The sequence below is a fragment of the Saccostrea cucullata genome, unplaced genomic scaffold (genome assembly GCF_032062105.1).
Source record: "Saccostrea cucullata isolate Sc308-1 unplaced genomic scaffold, CSIRO_AGI_Scuc_v1 ctg1483, whole genome shotgun sequence".
Taxonomy (NCBI): Eukaryota; Metazoa; Mollusca; class Bivalvia; order Ostreida; family Ostreidae; genus Saccostrea; species Saccostrea cuccullata.
The window spans coordinates 323,678-343,572 of record NW_026932763.1 but is presented as its reverse complement, the minus strand read 5'-3'; the positions used below and the strand labels follow the sequence as shown (position 1 = coordinate 343,572).

The 19,895-nt window shown below is 32.3% G+C and overlaps 1 protein-coding gene across 2 annotated transcripts in view; it reads left to right on the top strand.

The window, feature by feature from the left end:
• LOC134236036 (receptor-type tyrosine-protein phosphatase alpha-like) overlaps positions 1-18,743 on the top strand; it is an 88,797-nt gene extending 70,054 nt beyond the window's left edge. Inside the window, exons 24-26 of one of the 2 annotated variants that reach the window (XM_062718216.1) lie at positions 17,777-17,925; positions 18,178-18,313; positions 18,535-18,743. In XM_062718216.1, coding sequence (XP_062574200.1) covers positions 17,777-17,925; positions 18,178-18,313; positions 18,535-18,612 — 363 coding nt within the window. In that variant the 3' untranslated portion in view covers positions 18,613-18,743. The remainder of the gene's footprint in view (positions 1-17,776; positions 17,926-18,177; positions 18,314-18,534) is intronic. The other variant, XM_062718215.1, reaches the window with a different exon arrangement.
• The last annotated feature ends 1,152 nt before the right edge of the window (positions 18,744-19,895 follow it).

The following is a 19,895-nucleotide window of genomic DNA, read 5'->3' as shown; positions in this document are numbered from 1 at the left end:
TTACAAATATGCTACAAAATATTTAAAAACATCTGTATCAGTATGTAAAAAAAACATAAAACCTCCATTTTAATTATATGGAGGAAGCTGCGTGAAGGCGAAATGTGAACGACAACACAAAATTATGCGTGTTAGACTTCTTAATCTTCATTTATCAATGATTGGTTTTGCAATGTTTAAACTTAACCACTGCACCACAAAACAATGGAATAACCATGGACCTATGTTTCAATAGATTTTAACATTTCAGTTCTAAAGTTGCCAATCCTGTTAGTATATACCGGTACGTCCCTTGGAATAACAAATACATGTTCTTTTTTTTGAATAAAAAAAAATTAATTGAAAAGGATTTATCCTGTATCGTATTTCATAAATGTACTTTTGAATTTGCCCAAAATGTAGTAACCTTCTGAAGGAATTTAAAGAAAATTTTTTGATACAGTTAGTCAGTAACCATGGCAATATTTTTTTCTGAAATTAATAAGTATAAGAATTGTAGCCTGTTGCATGAAATGTTTTGTTTCACTATAACTAAAACTGATGAATGGGTAGTATATTCTTAAGTAGCAAGCAAAGGAACATTTGGACCAGTGTCCCTTTTTTCTAAACGTTGTATTTCTCAATATATCTATTTTCACCAAGTGTTGTCTACTTCTCCACGTGCCCAGTGCTTGAAATAGCGCCACGCGACGTTTCATAACAACGGGAAGTAACTCTAAAACTGCGACTACATGTATACCGGCGATTAAACCTAAGCATGCTACGATGTAGCTTGAGACGTAGGCCCTATGAACATTTTATCAAAAAGCTAATAAAGTTAAAGCTGAAATAACAGATCATGGAAAATTGATTACATGTAACTGCAGTGGAATATGAAATTTTCACAAAGTATTTTTTTTGTTTCTGAAACAACATGCAAGACGATTATCGTGCTCGTAATCGTCATCTTTTATGAACCAGTTATATATCTAATCATGTTGTAAACCTGTTGAAGTTCCCAAAAATTATTTACATGTGTACAGGATAATAAACTCTCAATATATTAATAATCTTATCAGCTGATAGACTCTCTATGGTTGTCACGCTTCACAGCATAGTCCGCTTTTCTTCTAGGCATGCCAGGTGCACGGCAGTCGTAGTATAAACACAATTAACTACTCAAGTCATTAAAAATGTATGTGTCAGGACTGAGAAGCAATAAAATTTAATCATGGTGGCCGCGTATTTAAACCATGGCGCAGCTCGTTTAACCATAGCGCACAAAAGCTTAACCATGGCGGACCGCCATGGTAAAACCCCTTGTGGAGAACCCTGTATAATATTCTTTGTAGGTACGTTTTGTTTTGTGCAATGAGGAAAAATAAGCTTTTATATGTATTTTTTCAAAATAGTCCGAATTTTTTTTTATCTAGTTTTGATATATATATATATATATAATCTTTTCTTGCATTATTATTTAAGCAATTGGCCCATTTGTTATAAATATATTCAACGATTTCTTGATAGCAAAACCATAAAAGGGGAGTAATCAAATGTTGAACCTGCCTTTCGATCTGAATCTCGAAACTCGAATTTCCAATCTTGTATTTCGAAACTCGAATCTCGAATGAGCCTTCTGGGCTTTTGTAGAATTGAATGAACGAAAGTTGAAAGTAAGGTGCGCCATATTGGTAATAATTTCCTTTGACACTGGTAACTGGCTGCTTTTTGGATTATATTTATATTTAGAATGAATTGCAAAACATAGTAGTATTGCAAAGCATATTGAGTGAAATATATCTCTTATCAATATGCATCATTGTAGCGTCAAGTATATTTATACATGTACTAAGAAGAATGGATCGTCTGATCGTGGTTACACATTGAAAGGTTCCAAGACATAAGCCCGGAAGGATGATGTGTGCGTGATCAAGACTCGGTGATGGTGGACAGACACAGATAAGTCAAACCTCATAACGTTGTAATAATTCATATGATGAACACTGGCAAACCTGACATTGTTTTATTTATACGATGATGATGATGACCATGATGATGATCATGATGATGACGATGATGATCGATGTTGATCGATGATACGGAGACGACTACAGTAGGAAATGTTAGGCATTAATTGATTGAGAACAAAAAATATACCTAGAATTGATTGGTTGGTTGTTAATTGGTTAATTGTAGATTGTAGGTTACCAATTTTTTTTTTTTGGTTTAATTGTTTGATTGTCATAGAAGAGCGTGTGGATCTGTGTGTAATAGATTGTGTGAGATCTTTGTTATCATTATTTTTTTCTTGTAAATAAATTTATGAAACAAAGGTGAATTTCTGTGATTTTTGGAGATAGCCCTCTTAATCACGTGAAAGACAGTGGGCTGGAACTGGTGAATTTCCCACGGGACCTAGTGTAATTTTCAAAATTTAATTTAAAGTTTGATTTTATAATGAAATTGAAATATGAGAAATACCGTTATACAAATTATCCCATGTCTCCATATATCGATGATGCCCAGGCATACTGTACTTACCGGATTGTGGTTTCTATAACGCTACAACATTTTGACTTTAATAAAAGGAACGTCGGTAACAAACTGGACTTTAAATCCTGACTACTTAACATTAGAAAAATCCATAACAATAGAATATCCTTATTTTTATATCAAAACTTTATGGCTCTGATTTTCCAGTAAGCTCAGAAGAAGAAAAAAAAATTAACTGAAAAAGAATTTATTTTACAGGAAAAAAAAAACTTTTATTTCTTTAAATTGTTAGTGGAACAGCTATGATTATATCTTAATAAATCCTTTACAAAAACAATCTAAGTAAAGAATTATTACTATTATACAACTCAATTCAATGTATCACTTGAAAATAAAAACAAAGAATGAACTTCTTATTCAAAAACAATCCCCAAATTCTAAGAATAAAATAAAATAATACTACACAAAGCTTTTTCATTAATTTTAAATTCAATAAAAAAATTTCTTCCTAGACGCAACAAATGGTTATAAACCAAGGTTTTTGGGATTCTATGTATACGTTTCTAACACAACAAACAGATCTGATGGTAATTTATGTTTCCACGACACAAACCATTCAAAGGCTACTATACCAGATAATATAGATATAAATTGTTTTGTTCGTGGGCAATACGTCATCTACTACAATACGAGACCACAGAATACACAGTATTCCTATCAGTACTCAAATGATGCTCTCATTGAACTATGTGAAGTGGAAGTTAATGGTTTGTTCTTTTTTATTATTTTATATGCATCAATCTGAAAGAATTTCTTTTTATCCTTTTGAATCTAATAAATAGAATTTCTTTCTATTTAAAAAAAAGTTTGACTGCATATTATTTTATCGATTGGAAAAAGTTTAAAGATTTCACAAGGTATTTAATGCATATATATAATATTCTGAGTCTACATGGGATTAAATACCTAAATAAGTACCACTGTAATAATCATGTTTAAAGATAAAATATTTTCTGTTGTACAGAATCCAAGTTATATAAAAAGTGTTTGTTCCTGAATTGTTTAGGATGCAGAGAAATAGGTTACTATGGACCAGATTGTTCCCTCCCCTGTCCTGGTACAAACTGTCGTTATTGTCACATAGAGACAGGTGCTTGTCAGGGGTGTAAACCTGGATATCAGGGACATCATTGTGAACTACGTAAGTTTCAAAGTGGATACCCTAATACAATCTGTTCATAGATTAGGATACAAACTGTCGTTATTATCACATAGAGACAGGTGCTTGTCAGGGATGTAAACCTGGGTACCAGGGACATAGGTGTGAACTTCGTGAGTTACAACTCAAGGAAATCATGTTGAAATGACTATTCGACTTCAACATTATGTTAATATGTTATGAGTTTCAAAGTTTTGAATTCACCCGATATTTAATTAAATAAAATAGATTTTATATGATATTGTGATTGATATATTCCAAAAGATAATTTATACAAATAACTTAAGTAATATCAATTACTGCTTTTGTAACTTGGTTTTAATGAAAAATATTGAATCAGCTTGTAGCAATTTTCGTTATGGAGAACTTTGCTCGATGAAATGTGGCAACTGCAGTGAAGGGATCACTTGTAACCATGTCAACGGAGTGTGTCCAGATGGATGTGACTTTGGGGTGACTGGAAACAAATGTAAAACACGTAAGTACATTGTTTTCACTAAATGGAAATTTTCACAGTTTATTTTTTCACTTTATAACAAGCATCCTGATAGCATTTCATTAACAATACATGTCTCCAACCGGCTCCCTCTTTTTTTTAAGAAACAAGCTTGTTTTGAACTTTGATTCAGTGTATAGAGAACCCGATCGTAATCCCATTTATGAGAAATTAAAAATGCCATAATTCCGTCCAAAACCATTGAAGCGGAACAAAATTCTTACTTCATCTGTAATTCATCAAAATACACTCGCATACTAAAAATTACTTTACTATCTACAAGAGTTTAGACAAAAAAGTGCAGAAAACCAAGTGGAACAGACTGAAAGACAGAGGGAAGGACAACTAGGCGGACGGACAGCTACAATTAAGAAATAATAAGAAAAAAAATAATTTTAATGTTGAATATACTGAAATGTTGTACATTGAAAAAGAAAACGCCTCTGCGTAGACAGACTTAATGACGGACTTTGAGGAAGCATGTAGACCCATCCGGTTTCACCGGTAGGGGACTAATATTCAGAGAACTGCAACACATCTGTTTCAATGATTTTATTATTGACGTATTTAAATCTAAAATCGACTTCTTTGCACCTTTGAATTATTTGTGCATGTATATGTTTAATGCTGAAATCTTGTAACCAAAACCTTGGATATCTATATTTTTCTATCTCTTACACATCTTCTTAATAAATGTCAACACTCATATTGATATTTTTTTCCAATATCATACTGTTTATAAAGTATAATCCAGTTTCTTCAAAAAATCTTTATTTTTTTATTTGTCAGAATTATCAAAAATATGAGTAATTATTATGTACTAATAGTAACACCTCTGTTCGTATTTAGCCTTTGCACCCGGTTGGTATGGAAAGAAATGTTCAGAAATATGTGGAAATTGTGATACGTGTGACAGATTTACAGGTCACTGTACATCTGAATGTAAAACAGGCTGGAAAGGAATTTTTTGCAAGGAAGGTAAATACCATACACAGTTTTGATATATATATATATATAATATATATATATATATATTAATTAATGCATATATATATATATATATATATATATATATATATATACATATTGCCATGAGTGCCAAGTATAGGTCTGTATTACCTCAGTCTGTTGCTTGGGTAAGACTGGGTTAATCATTAATTGTAAAACACTACTTATATATTAGCGTCACTTTCGCATTTGACGTCACAAAAAGAGAGAAAAACATTGCTGAACATATGTCATTCATAGAAGGTATATATGACTTTATGTTTTTCGAATTTCATTATCAACTGATTATTGTTTTTTTTAATTATAGAGATAATTCACAGAGATTTTGATCATCCCCGTTAACCTTAATTTTTTTCCGTTTATATCAATTGCTTCTTTCAAAGTTTCCTTTCTGCGTACAATTTATGTTTATAGAATTGGTTCCATGTGTAAGCTATAATTAACACTATACTTCTTGTTTATCAATGTTTTGACAGATTATTTACATTCAAATGTTGGTGTTTTGTGTCTTCTCATTTTGTATAAATTTACTTTCTTTAAATAAAGGAAAAATAAAAGAGAAGTATGATGTATTATGATTGTTAAATAATAGTAATGTAAAAGTAAAAGAGTATTACAAATTTAAGAACAAGATAAAAAAAAAAAACAAGATCCAAAAATTAAAAAAAAGTCAAAAATTTGGCAAATGTATTATTCAAATAACAACCCTACGGTAATTTTAGTTCAAAACTATAATAAAGTTACCTTTGAATTTTCGAATTTTAATGCATTCCAAACAAATTGCTATATTTCGAGTAGAATTATCTTTTAAATAAATCTTAAAAAGCAAGTACATTACTAATCTTAAACATCATCCTTTAAAAAGAGTGCAGTAATGGAACATATGGCAATCATTGTATGGAGAAATGTGGAACCTGCCTGGGATATAAACAATGTCATCATATCAATGGATCGTGTCTTGGAGGTTGTGATGCTGGATACATAGGAGAGCTTTGTAAAACAAGTAATTTGTCTCTCAATTTTTTTTTTTGTTTTTGAATGACTGAAGCAAAACATGATTTGAAAACTTGTACGTCCTAAGAAGAGTCGTCCATGTAGTGCAGTCTTAGAGCCTCTGCTCTTAAGACCAGTTTTCAGGATTAAACACTATAAATCGAAGACCCGTTTTGAGGTATGTCTTGGCATAAAAAAGATTCCTCAATGCTCAATGTTATGAATGTCAAATGTGCCTGTAAATGTAAAATTGCAAATCAAACTCGGCGAGTGGTTGCGACTCCCAAAAAATAAGTTCTCGAGAGGGAAGTTTTAAAATAAACAAACAAATTAATGAAAAGATAGGATTATTGAGAATTAAAATATGGTTTTGATTTAAAAGTTATTTTTGTTTATTGTATCTTGGTGTCCACTTGGCAACTTTGGCATGAACTGTGTGCAAGATTGTAATCAAAACAGTGGTGTACCTACAAGATGCAATGGGACAACAGGGGAATGTGATGGAGGCTGTCAACCTGGTTGGAAAGGACTTACATGTAGAGATGGTAAATATTTTCTACAATTACAATTGCAATTCTCTTTTCATGAAGCTTTTCTTTTGTGCACACGTTATAAAATTACAAATCCATATTTCAGTTTTATTGCTTAGAGATAACATACATTATTGTTCCATTTTCTTTTCATTGAAACTTTAAATGTCTTTTATATCTCACCAGATTCTTTTCGTTATGTTCAGAATGTACTAAAGGTATGTTTGGTGAAAACTGTAGTCGACCTTGTGGTTACTGTCAAGATGGAGCAAAATGTCATCATATCAACGGCACATGCTCAAATGGATGCATGTCGGAATACAAAGACATGCTTTGTTTCACAGGTACATATATTGTTACATCGTATAAATTCTCTTTGGGAAAAATAGTTTGTGTGATTCCTATGGAGCGGAGGTTAATATTTTTTAGTATGTTACTGTTACATTACGAAAATTACAATATTCCTTATCTATCAGTGTGTAGCCCTGGGACCTATGGCCTTGACTGTCTGGAGAACTGCAGCAGTGTTTGCCTTAATAATACATGTGAACCAAGTGACGGAATCTGTCGTGAGATGAAGGTAGCGCAGTCTTTCCGAATGTAATTCTATCTTTTCCTTAGACGAATTAGAAGACAGTCTGCTATTGTAAAAAAATTGTCAACATATATGAAATAATTGTTTTTCTTTTATATATATTTATGCCCGATTCCTTTTGAACTCTTAATATTTTATATAGTTCAAAAATAAAAAAAAATACTTTTTACAAATTTGTTTATGCATATCTTTATTACAGAAAACATCGCCTGAAAAAAGCGTTGGTGATAACATTGGAGCAATTGTTGGTGCAAGTTCAGGAGTTGCCATTGCATGTGTTGTTATTGTTATAGCCGTGCTTACCTTTAAACGGTTACTTTTAAAAAATAATGATATTTTTCTTTTGATTTTTTGTCTTTTTGTTGATTTTTAACATGCAGTGAAAGATTGCAAGTTTTCTTAATTTATGTTGGTTTTTTTGTTTTTTTTTTGTTTGTTTTGTTTTGTCTGGGTTTGTAGGAGGCGAAGTTTACAGAAGAACAACGGATCCAATGAAGACACAGAGAATCCCAATCATTGTTAGTGATAATTGCTTTTTATGTCTGCCTTTTACAGTCAACTCTTTCAAGAATAATAACATTTGTTGTGATCATGATTTCAGCTAAAATTGAAGTGCTGGAAACGAATTTCTCACGTATTGACTCAAAACCCGCGCCAGCACTTGATCAGAAAAGCAGACGCATAAAAACACAAAGGCAAAATTCACATAATACTCAGAAGAAGGGCGATGAAGCTGAAGAAGATGCTGATGAGCAAATACATTCGGAAAATTCTTATGGAGATTTTTATGCAAATGAAAAAGCAATTCGGGATGTACCTCTTGATCAGTTAGTGGCGTATATAGCTGAAAAAAGAAAGAATAAAGATGATGGCTTTCAGAGAGAGTATGCGGTAAACATTTTTAATGAATAGCATGATAAAGCTATATATATATTTTTTCTCTTAACCGATCGGCGTCTAAATCGAGCAATTTTTAACTGAAAAGTTCATTCAAAGTTACAACTTCAAAAGATCGTAAATCCAGTGTAAACCTTTACATGTAGTTGACATGATGATTGGTCAAATATCAGAGCTATAAAAAAAAAACTGCTGCCAGAAAAATCGTGCTATGATTTGCGTGTGGTCATTATAGGTCTTTGTAAGATCGCTAGAAACGTAGACTGATCTGAATGGGAAGGTAATACGTGTAAGAACGTAGTTGGAGCGTTGTGTGAGCGTACTTGATAATTTTCCATGCTTTTACTGCGCTATGACCAGGATGAAAAAGATCTATCGACGATGTTTAAATTACGGTGCATTAAGTGCTATGCTCTTTTAACGACTATACTCCGATTCTTGTTCGCCACAATCCACCTATGTTTGCTCGTTTAGAATAAGCGCGGTTAGAGCGTAGAGCTCTGCGATCATTAACATTCTACTGTAATCATACTGTGCTTATGAAGACTCCATTATGTTTCTCCTGCAATTTGTCACGAACAGCCAATTTTTTCTCTCAAGCTTTGATCGTAGTAGAAGCGGCCTTGATGTGTGAATGTGGTAAGCGCCATGCATTGTTTACAGAACCGGAAAACTGGTCATGTTAGAGTCCTTGAATGTTCATTCCTTATTATTGTCGTGAAAGCATATTAAAAGACCGAAAAAGCATATTTAAAGACCGAAAGACGTAACAAATAATGTAATATAATGTTAAATTACCTGGAAAAGGTGTATTGTTGCACGTACGACTAATTGGATAAAAAACAGCGCAAAGTCACGCGCTCTCGAATTAGACTCGGCCTCTTTAGCGGTTATATTTTTTAATGCATTATTGTACATAACAAACAGTGAACAATCAATCAATCAATAGAAATGTAATTGCATCAAAACATTTTTATTTTTTTCAGTTCATAAAAACATTTTAATATTTTGTCATCTTCCTCAATAATATATGCATAAAAATGAAAATCCTAATCAATATGTTTTTTTATAAGACTTTACCATACGGAGAAAAATACAAATGTGACGCTGGGAAGAAAGAAGAAAATATGGTTAAAAATAGATATAGGACTACATTTCCTTGTAAGTTTCAATCATTATTTACCTTTTTTTTCTACAACATTACTTACACCAATGCTTGTTCACAATACATATGTTTCATTTGTGGTAACTATTTACCATTGCAGCCAAGTAATTTGTTTTCAAAGCTTATTTAACAGGTCGAGACCACTAGATTTTCTGACGTCAGCATAAATTTGCATGTAAATTAGCTATCTGTTTACTTTACCTTCTGCTGAATGAACCGCAATGCATTGTGGGCTATTACTAATACCCAGCTGTGTTGAAAATAAAAGGAAACTTGAATTGTTCCTTGGAAACTTATTTCCAATTCTTTTTTTTTTTGAGATTTGTGAAAGAAATATTTGAAATGATGTATAATCTTTCATTTCTATCCTCACATTTACAAAACTTGCGCTAGGAAGGCTTATATCAACCTATTAAACATCGGCATATAAACATTGTTCAAAGAGACATAGGTGCTATTGTGTCGATAAAACACTGCGTTTTTCTCCACATAATATACGTGAACATAGTTTTAGCAGATAGTTCATGGGGCCTTGGTTTTAGTCAGCAGAAGAAGGTGTGCAACTATTATTTAACTCCTCAATATTATCAGAAAGAGTTTTATGTAAATGCAAACGTCAAAGTGTTTCTACGGTATTAGAAGCAACTATTAATCATCTAAAACAACTCCAATATTAAATGTGAGCATGGAGAAATGTCTGTAGAATATAATCTTCCAATTTCGGTCTTATAAAGTGACAAAGAAGCTCTACAGTTATTCCGGTGACGAGGTAAATTTTGTGCAGTAAACCGACGAAAACCACGTCTAACCATTAAATCTTAGTAGTTGACTGTACACGTAGTAGACTGTCATGCTTTAGGACTAATTCACTTGATTGGACAACAGGTGTAAAGAAGACATTGTCACGCGTTAAAAATTGGCTTCCATATAAGGTAGTGGTCTCGACCTGTTTAATTCTACTGAAGGTGAACTGTTTGGAAACAATAAGTCAATTCAAATAACTATCTGTCTATTTGTATCTAGACGACCATACTAGGGTAATTCTTCACAATGAATCAGGATCCGACTACATAAACGCAAATTAGATAGAGGTAAATACATACTTTTCTAAAACCCCTAACATTACATACATGTAAGTCACAAAGAAATAACCAAACAAAATTAACAGATTAATAAACATATAGCAACATATCGCAAACACATACAGATAATCTATTTAAAAACAGAACTTTAAAAAAATGAGTGAAATTAGGCTGTGAAAAGAGATATCAGTCCTTCATTTTACATTATTTTAGACATGGAATTGCTAACATTTTGTCTTAATATATTTTAATTTTTATTCTTTCAATTGTGTGGTGTTCGATGCAGTAAAAAACAAATACAAATGTTAATTGTTTTCTAAGGGTGCGGAGCATGAAAAGCAGTATGTTGCCGCCCAAGGTACATCATTAATTATACTAATCATAAAGGAGATAATAGTTTTTTTTTTTAATTAAATATGCGATTAAAATATTAAAGACATATCTTTTTTTTTTCGAGGATGAATAAAATACGTATGTATTTTCTTTTAAATAATCAAAAGGCGTTATTAGAAACCGGAATATCAACGCCATGTGTAGGTTTCACATTTCATCGTCAATAATTTATAGATAAATTTCCACTTCATAATTGTAGGACCGAAAAAGAACACAGTGACTGATTTCTGGACAATGGTTTGGCAGGAACAAGTGACGACAATTGTAATGTTGACCAACCTTAGGGAAGGAAATAAGGTACATTGAATCTCAAGTTTAAATGAATTTTATCGATTAATATTTCAATGAATTGATATGTTCATTGAAAGATGTTTTATGTTATTAGACTAGCATTCAAAAATACATGGGATTTAATTCATATTTACGCAGACATATTAGTACCATTATTATCATTTTAATCTTTCTAGACCAAATGCACTAAGTATTGGCCTGATCCAAACCAGCACATAAGCTACGGAATTGTGTCTGTGAAAACGATAGAAGAAAAAGAGTACGCATTCTATGATGTTCGCAAATTGAACGTTACCCATGGGAAGGTAAGTTACAAGTCATTGCTCACCTCACCTCACCTGTCCTCTTCGTGCCCGCTGGCACATAAGGCCCCAAGTCATTGCAGTCTTGAAATATATCTAGTTTCAGCAGAACTAGATATTACAGAGTTAAAGGTTAACCATTAAAAAATTGTGATTGAACTATTATTTACAAAAGATTCCTAATAACTTGAACCCCCTGGTGACTTGAGGACGAACTTCAGTTAAGTGGATGTGAGGTTATATGCTGTTTGTTACCACTGCCTAGATCTTTGCATATAGATTTGATACTTGAATGGGCTTTAACATCACGAAATCCAGGCACTAGAATCAAATGAATTATTCATTGATTTATAATGTTTTATATCCTATGATCAAATGGTTTATGTTTTACTTAAAATCATTCGTGATATGAAGATATGATAAGCCATAACAAAATTTATTTAACCTACTTGCCTCCCTAATCATTTCCAGAGAAGCATCCTCGCTCGAAATTATTTTTAGTGTTTTTTTTTTGACTCACCATGACCCATTTACCTGATTGCTAAAATTGCGATTTAAGAAAACCACAGAATCTGAACTATTAAATACTTACAGAGATGAATAAAATGACGGTAGGATAATAAATTTGGATTCAATGAAAATGGAAATATCGAATTGTCTTATCGAATGATTTCTGTTTTCTTAAATAGAACTGCACTGCTATCTCACCTAAATCCATATGTCATTCAATTTGGGCTCAAACCCTAAAAAATTATGAAGAATACATAAAATGCTGTATATGTATACCAATTTAAACATACATTTATTTTGAAAAACAACAGACAAAAATGTCACGTACGGTGACACAATACCATTATACTGCCTGGCCAGACCACGGAACTCCTGAGCCTCTCTGTCTTGTTATCTTCCTTTACCACGTGAGGAAAGTAGGGACCAATCAGAGAGATTCTCCAACAGTCGTACACTGCAGGTAGATTTTTAAACTGAATAATGGACTGTTTTGGAAATATATTTTTTACCATCTAACAATTCATCATAATTGGTACTTTTATGTTTAGAACTGACTTATTTCATGTTTTTCCTTTAATTTTCAATCTTTCACCAAACTGAAAAAAATGGATTCAAAAACAAATTGCTAATTTTGACGCAGTGTGTTTTTAGCTCACCTGAGCCGAAGGCTCAAGTGAGCTTTTCTGATCAAAATGTGTCCGTCGTCTGTCGTCGTTGTCGTTGTCGTTGTTGTTGTCGTCGTTGTAAACTTTTCACATTTTCATCTTCTTCTCAAGAACCACTGGGCCAATTTCAACCAAACTTGGCACAGAGTATTCTTGGGTGAAGGGAATTCAAGTTTGTTCAAATGAAGGGCCGCGCCCTTTTCCAAGAGGAGATAAACATGAATTTGTTAAAAATTAATGGTATTTTTAAAAAATCTTCTTCTCCAGAACTGCTGGGCCAGGAAAGATGAAACTCATGTGGAAACATCCTCAGGTAGTGTAGATTCAAGTTTGTTCATATCATGACCCCCGGGGCAAGGGTGGGGCCAAAATGGCCGACCCAAGTTTTACATAGGAATATATAGGAAAAATCTTTAAAAATCTTCTTCTCGAGAACCACTGGGCCAGGAAAGATGAAACTCATGTGGAATCATCCTCAGGTAGTGTAGATGCAAGTTTGTTCAAATTATGACCCCTGGGGCAAGGGTGGGGCCAAAATGGCCGACCAGAGTTTTACTTAGGAATATATTAGAAAAATCTTTAAAAATCTTCTTCTCGAGAACCACTGGGCCAGGAAAGATGAAACTCATGTGGAATCATCCTCAGGTAGTGTAGATTCAAGTTTGTTCAAATCATGACCCCCGGGGCAAGGGTGGGGCCAAAATGGCCGACCCTTGTTTTACATAGGAATATATAGGACAAATCTTTAAAAATCTTCTTCTCGAGAACCACTGGGCCAGGAAAGATGAAACTCATGTGGAATCATCCTCAGGTAGTGTAGATGCAAGTTTGTTCAAATTATGACCCCTGGGGCAAGGGTGGGGCCAAAATGGCCGACCCAAGTTTTACTTAGGAATATATTAGAAAAATCTTTAAAAATCTTCTTCTCGAGAACCACTGGGCCAGGAAAGATGAAACTCATGTGGAATCATCCTCAGGTAGTGTAGATTCAAGTTTGTTCAAATCATGACCCCCGGGGCAAGGGTGGGGCCAAAATGGCCGACCCTTGTTTTACATAGGAATATATTAGAAAAATCTTTAAAAATCTTCTTCTCGAGAACCACTGGGCCAGGAAAGATGAAACTCATGTGGAATCATCCTCAGGTAGTGTAGATTCAAGTTTGTTCAAATCATGACCCCCGGGGCTAGGATGGGGCCAAAATGGCCGACCCAAGTTTTACATAGGGATATATAGGGAAACTTTTAAAATCTTCTTTTCAAGTACTTCAAAGCTATGATTAGTGATATTTATATGGAATCATCCTCAGGTAGTGTAGATTCTAATTTGTTCAAATGATGAACGCCTGGAGGGGGGGGGGGGATAAATTCAAGCCCGATGTGCTCAGGTGAGCGCTGTGGCCCCTGGGCCTCTTGTTAATGCATATTCCAATTCTACAATTATTATACTTTTCTGTTCATTTTCTTGCCTTAAGTGCGGGTATAGGTAGGACAGGGACATACATAGCAATAGACGTTCTGAATGAGATAGGGAGAAGGACGGGAAAAGTCAACGTTTCCGAATATGTAAAGAAGATGAGAGAAAATAGGATGAATATGGTTCAAACATATGTAAGTATTTTTTTTTCCATTCATAATAGAACAAAACTACTTAATTATGGCTTTTCCGTTTAAATTGTAGCACTTAAATAAAAAAAAAGCGGAGGAAAAGAATATTGTAGGCTACAACTACCCCCTTCATCTAAGAATATTCTGCTAAAAAAATTCATAAACTTTTCTAATTTGATTACATTTAAAGCTGTTATTTTGAAACTGTAGATAAGTTACTAGTACATGTAAGCCCCAAGAAAGAGCATAAACCAAAGAAGTTTTGTCTTGTTTTTGTATTTTTTTTTGTTTTTTTTTTTTTTACATGATACATTATATCTTGTTCCAGGAGCAATATATGACCATATTCCTTGCTTTGAATGAAATTTACAAATCGCCAGTTAAATTCAATACCATTGGTGAATTTACTACAAAAACAAAGAACAGGACAATAGACAAACCGGCAAATCAGAGTTTACTGCGTCTAGAATTTCAGGTATACAATATGATAAAATAAGTTTGAAATGCAAAAGAAAAAAAAGTATTGTAAGCAAAGCTTTTCATAGCTATAAAGAAGTTCATGATGAAAAAAAAATTAATTTGAAATAAACAAGCGATGGAAAAATATGTCAGATGAGGTAAAGCAAAAACATCGCTTTTAAATTTAAAGAATAACTGTCAATGTGATAACATAAATCGTATTTATTTAAATTTGTTTAGTATATAAATTTGAGGAATTTTCAAATATATAGGTTAACTGCAAATTAACATTTTTACAATATTTGTCAGCTCATTGGCCTTCTTATTGATTTTAATCCAAATCGCTATCGCAAATGCATTTGGTTTTTCATAACTATCGTTTCCTTTTGCACGTTTGTTTTTCCCATTTGGTTTTCTATCCAGCTTTTAATGAAGATACGACCTGTTTACACCGATAACGACTTCAAGCTCGCCAGAGAAGGTTGTGGAGACATGTATTCTAACGGTTTTTTGCCACGTAAGCTATAATTTGATTTTATTCTCATTCTTCATATATAAACTTCAGAGCTATGACTTTTTGAAAAAAGCCAACTTATAAATTAGTATTTCTGTTTATATGTAGAAAACCAATAATATTTTAAATTTTCTATTTCATAAAGATATAATACATTTTGGTGAGGGAAACACTTTGAAGTTTCCTGAATACCTAAGTTGTAACTATCAAAATGCTTTTCTTTCATTATCTTTCATGATTTGAAAGAATAGTTTTGTCGCTTAAAAAAATACATCGTTTATATTAAAGAAGAAGAACAAAAATGATGAATCGTTTGATTCCTGCTTTATTCAAAATTGTCCTTTTTGTTGCATCAGGATCCAGGCTACAGTATAATTTAATATTGAAATTTTAGATTTTGCATTATGTTTTAGAGAATCTTTTTTGTGTGTATTTTATGGACTAAGATGTTTTTTTTTCATCAGTCACGAGGACTAAAACTTTTTCCAAAAATATATATATATATATATGTGACCTCCAATGATTCTTGGTCCATCTTGCATTGTACGAAATATGATGAGGCTAAGACAGTCGTATACTGTAATAAATCATTTTTTTTCTCTTTGGAAGCCATGGTCGATATTTTTCATGCACATCCATACACAACAATATTAGTCTCCATAAATAAATTACGAAATCCTTTGTTAAATCTTCTGTTTGCTCACAAGTTTAATCCCCAAAAGTTTATTTACATCTTGTCCATAGAAAGTAACACTTACGAATAAAAATATTTTTGCAGCATTGAAAATATAGATTGAAACTATGAATGTCTATCCTATTCCATAAGATATTAATTCAATTTTTTTCTTAAAATACGGTAAACAATTCAATTATTGAATTACACGATATGTTCAAAATAGGAAATAGGAAGTTGTCACATAAAGAAAGAATAAAGACACCACGGTGACCTTCAATGTTTAAGGATCATTGTTTGTTTTCTGTTAATGTATAATTGAAATAATGTGCAATTTCTTTTTCTACATTATTTAGTGGATAAATACAGCGTTCATTTATCATCTGTAGTCCCTAAAAGAGGAAACTTCATCAATGCAATAACTGTTTCAGTAAGTATTAAACCTTTCACTTAACATTTATCAATATAGGTACTTGTAAAATTCTATTTTTGTTTGCTAACAAATTACAGACTTTTGCATGACTAGTAAAGTTTACCTATAATTTAACCATTATGTGTTGACGGTTGCTTTTGATTCATTAATGAAAGAGATAACTATATTAAGCAAGTCTTTCTTTTGTCGTTTTTTTTTTACATAAAAAATATTTCTATGTAATTCTTTTTCTTTTTTGTTCTTTTTGTGTAGTCATACACCAACAAAAGAGCGTTTATAGTGACGCAGTATCCAACGGAAGAGGACGCTGTTGATTTCCTGCGTCTGCTCAATGATCATGAATCTGACATTGTCGTTTGTATGGATCCTCAGAACAAGATTGATTCGGTATGTAATACTCTTTCTTAAACATAATATGAAAGAATTATTCCTTGTGTTTTTAATTTTCTACTGATATCTGAAAGTGTGATAATTTACAATGAATAATAAACAAGATGCATCGTGGATGGTCTTAAGAAATTTGTTAGTTCATTTATAAGTTAGGTATCTTATTTATAAAGTTCATAAATCAAAACACGATCATGCTGATTTGGGGGCATTTACGCACTTAAGATTCAAGTCTTCATTATGCAATGTTTCATTTTTAATTTCAGAGTAAAGCATGGTTACCAAGTCCCTCATCTTCCAAAACAGTGCTCCCTTTTACTGTCCATTTTCAAAGTAGATCTGCAAATGACTTCATAAGCACTACTGTGCACATTCTCGAGAAAAATGTAAGCAAGAAAAGTAGTGTTACGCTTGTTCTAATCACACATGAAACATAGGGAGATACCGAACAGTATTCAACATCTCCTTATAACAATACAAAATAAGAGAAGAGCAAACACGAACCTCCAAAGCATCAGAGGTGGGATCAGGTGCCATGGAGGAATGAGTACCCCATGCCGACTGGTCACAACCGCCGAATGCTCCTTGTCATGGTCGGGAAAAAAGGGAAAAATCTGTCGGCAATTCAGTGTATAAATAATGAAATAATAAGTATGAAAAATATAAGTCAGCTAATTTGACTCAATGATAAATTGAATTTTCTGATAAGGTAATTGTATTGACAATATAACATACATGTACTTAATGATGACTTCAAACGAGATGGTTGAAATTCTTATCAATAATTTACCTCGTTTTTGAAATTGTTCATACCTAATGCATGCTCTTGTGCTTCGAATCAACTGGGATATAAAAAAAGAACTCTGTATACAGATTATAAAGGTTTATTGCTGCATACGTTAGGGAAGTTGACGATAGAAAAATTAAAGTCTTCACGTTTATCATAAAGCTTGAATTTTTATGTTTTCAGCATAAAAATAATTTTTAGATATGTTGCAATTCAAATTTAATTAAACATTCTTTAAAGTAGGATTAATAGGATTTCGGAAAGAAAATAAAAGGACAAATTACAAATTGATTTCTTAAGAATGAAGAGGAGGCTCACCCTGTGACAATAATAGAACCAAAAGTAAGTATTGAAACATCCGGGACTTCTCGTGACACATCTCCACTTCGGAGTCTTGTATCTAGCACTTTAGCCATTGAGACAGAAAATCCTATTACAATTGTCAGCAGGTGAATTTCTTTTTTTTGGGTTACTTATATTTGTTATCCATTTAAATTAAAAATATAAGCTTACATCTTAAGTTCAATTATGAAACAGAATATATCAGATGTATAAATTCAGATTTTATTTTTTGAATTTGCAATTCTTTTCTTTAATGTTTTATTGATGCAAAATGTTGTTCTTTTTTCAAACTGTTGTTGTTGAAAAACGCCATCGGACAATCCTTGTTGAAATATCATATAATATATATTCGTATTTAGTGATGGTGCAGCATTATGTGGAGTTTTCTGTGCTGTTCATAACGTGATACAACAGATCAACATGGACAACTGTGTGGATATCTGCACTGCTGTCAGACAACTTCAAGTCAGAAGACCGGAGTTCTGTTCCAACCTCGTGCGTTTTTTAGAACCAAATATAATTTTTTTTAAATCTTATGACACGGGTCATTTTTTTTAAATTAAATAATTAAGACAGATGTGGTTTATAAAGGCCACATTAAATATCAGATTCTTCGATATTAGATCATCTAAAGCGTTAATAGATCCGGAATTTTAATTTTAGTTTTGCAATTTAATTGGACAACTGAACATTCGAATTGTTTATTTTCTTTTTAGGATGAATATCGGTTGGTGATTAACGCTGTTTATGATCATATTCAAGGCAGTGACACAAGTATATACTACAACCAATAAAATGAACAGGAGACAAGAAATGTATTATTTCTTCAATCAATAACAGATCTAGGAACTATTAATTTATTCAAGAGTAAAGGTGTAATTCAATATTCCTAATCTACATTTGTAACTGACTTTTTCAAAGAAAAATGTATAAGTTAAATATCATGGGGAAAAATATAATCACGAGAACAAATCAATAGTGTTTATATACAACATGTGTTAAATTAACTTTGTATGAACGCAATATCTCTATTTTTACCCTGATTTTTGCTTTATTTAATATAGAGAAAAATTGTTCCATGTCTGAAACTATAACTTTAAATAGATTTGGATGATAAAATAAATTCGTTGCACATTTCTATCAAGATATTTTACGTATTTTTATATGTTCATCATTTTGTAATTTTGATGTACGTTAGTGACCTGTTTCTTTTTTGTTTTTTTTGTTTTGTTTTTTTTTTTTGGGGGGGGGGGGGGTAAATGTGTTCCATCTTCTGCTAGTAAAATTCCATTTTGTAGACCATTTCACTCTTAAGTATCTTAGAGATATACATGTACGTGGGCCGTTCAAAATCTTGGTGCTTAGAAGAAAATGACGACAAAGTCGTGCAGGATGCCACGCATAATATTTTTTTTTTCAATATGTGTATCAAAGTGTTGTTAATAAAGAGGCCTGTTCAATAAATAACGCCATCGATGATCGGAAGAAAAGCAAAATATGTTTTAAATGATTTAGTCTACTGATTTGACTTAAATATTATCTTTAAGTTAACACGTGTCCGTTACATTTCTTAAACCAAGTTCGGATTGTTTTAGACCTATTTTTGAGTATGACCCTTCTTATACTGGATTTTGACAGATTTTATGACGTCCTGGACTTGTTTATTCTTTTAAAATGTTTTTTTTATTCAAGTTTGGAAAATGAACCAAGTCAACATATCAGGCGAATATTGTTGTGAAAATTGTGTGATTATTATGTGTCTGTCATGAAGAAATTTTAAGAAGTTCAAAAATCTTTTGTTTTTTCGGCAAAAAAATGCCTTCTAGACTCCTCAAGAATTGAATTGCCTTCCCGAATAAGAATTTGAACACAAGACCACTAATATCTACGAAAATGGCACATAAAACTGTTTTGTCCTCTTTTAATTCTTTGCTCTTCTCAGACGCTTGCTGTTTTTGTCAAGTGCTTCTTAATGTAAATTAAAATGTTTTGATGGAAATAAAGCAATGGTTTCAAGCTTCATTATTTGTTTGAGATTAAGACAAACGTGGATATATACAATTTCTGATTTAAAAAA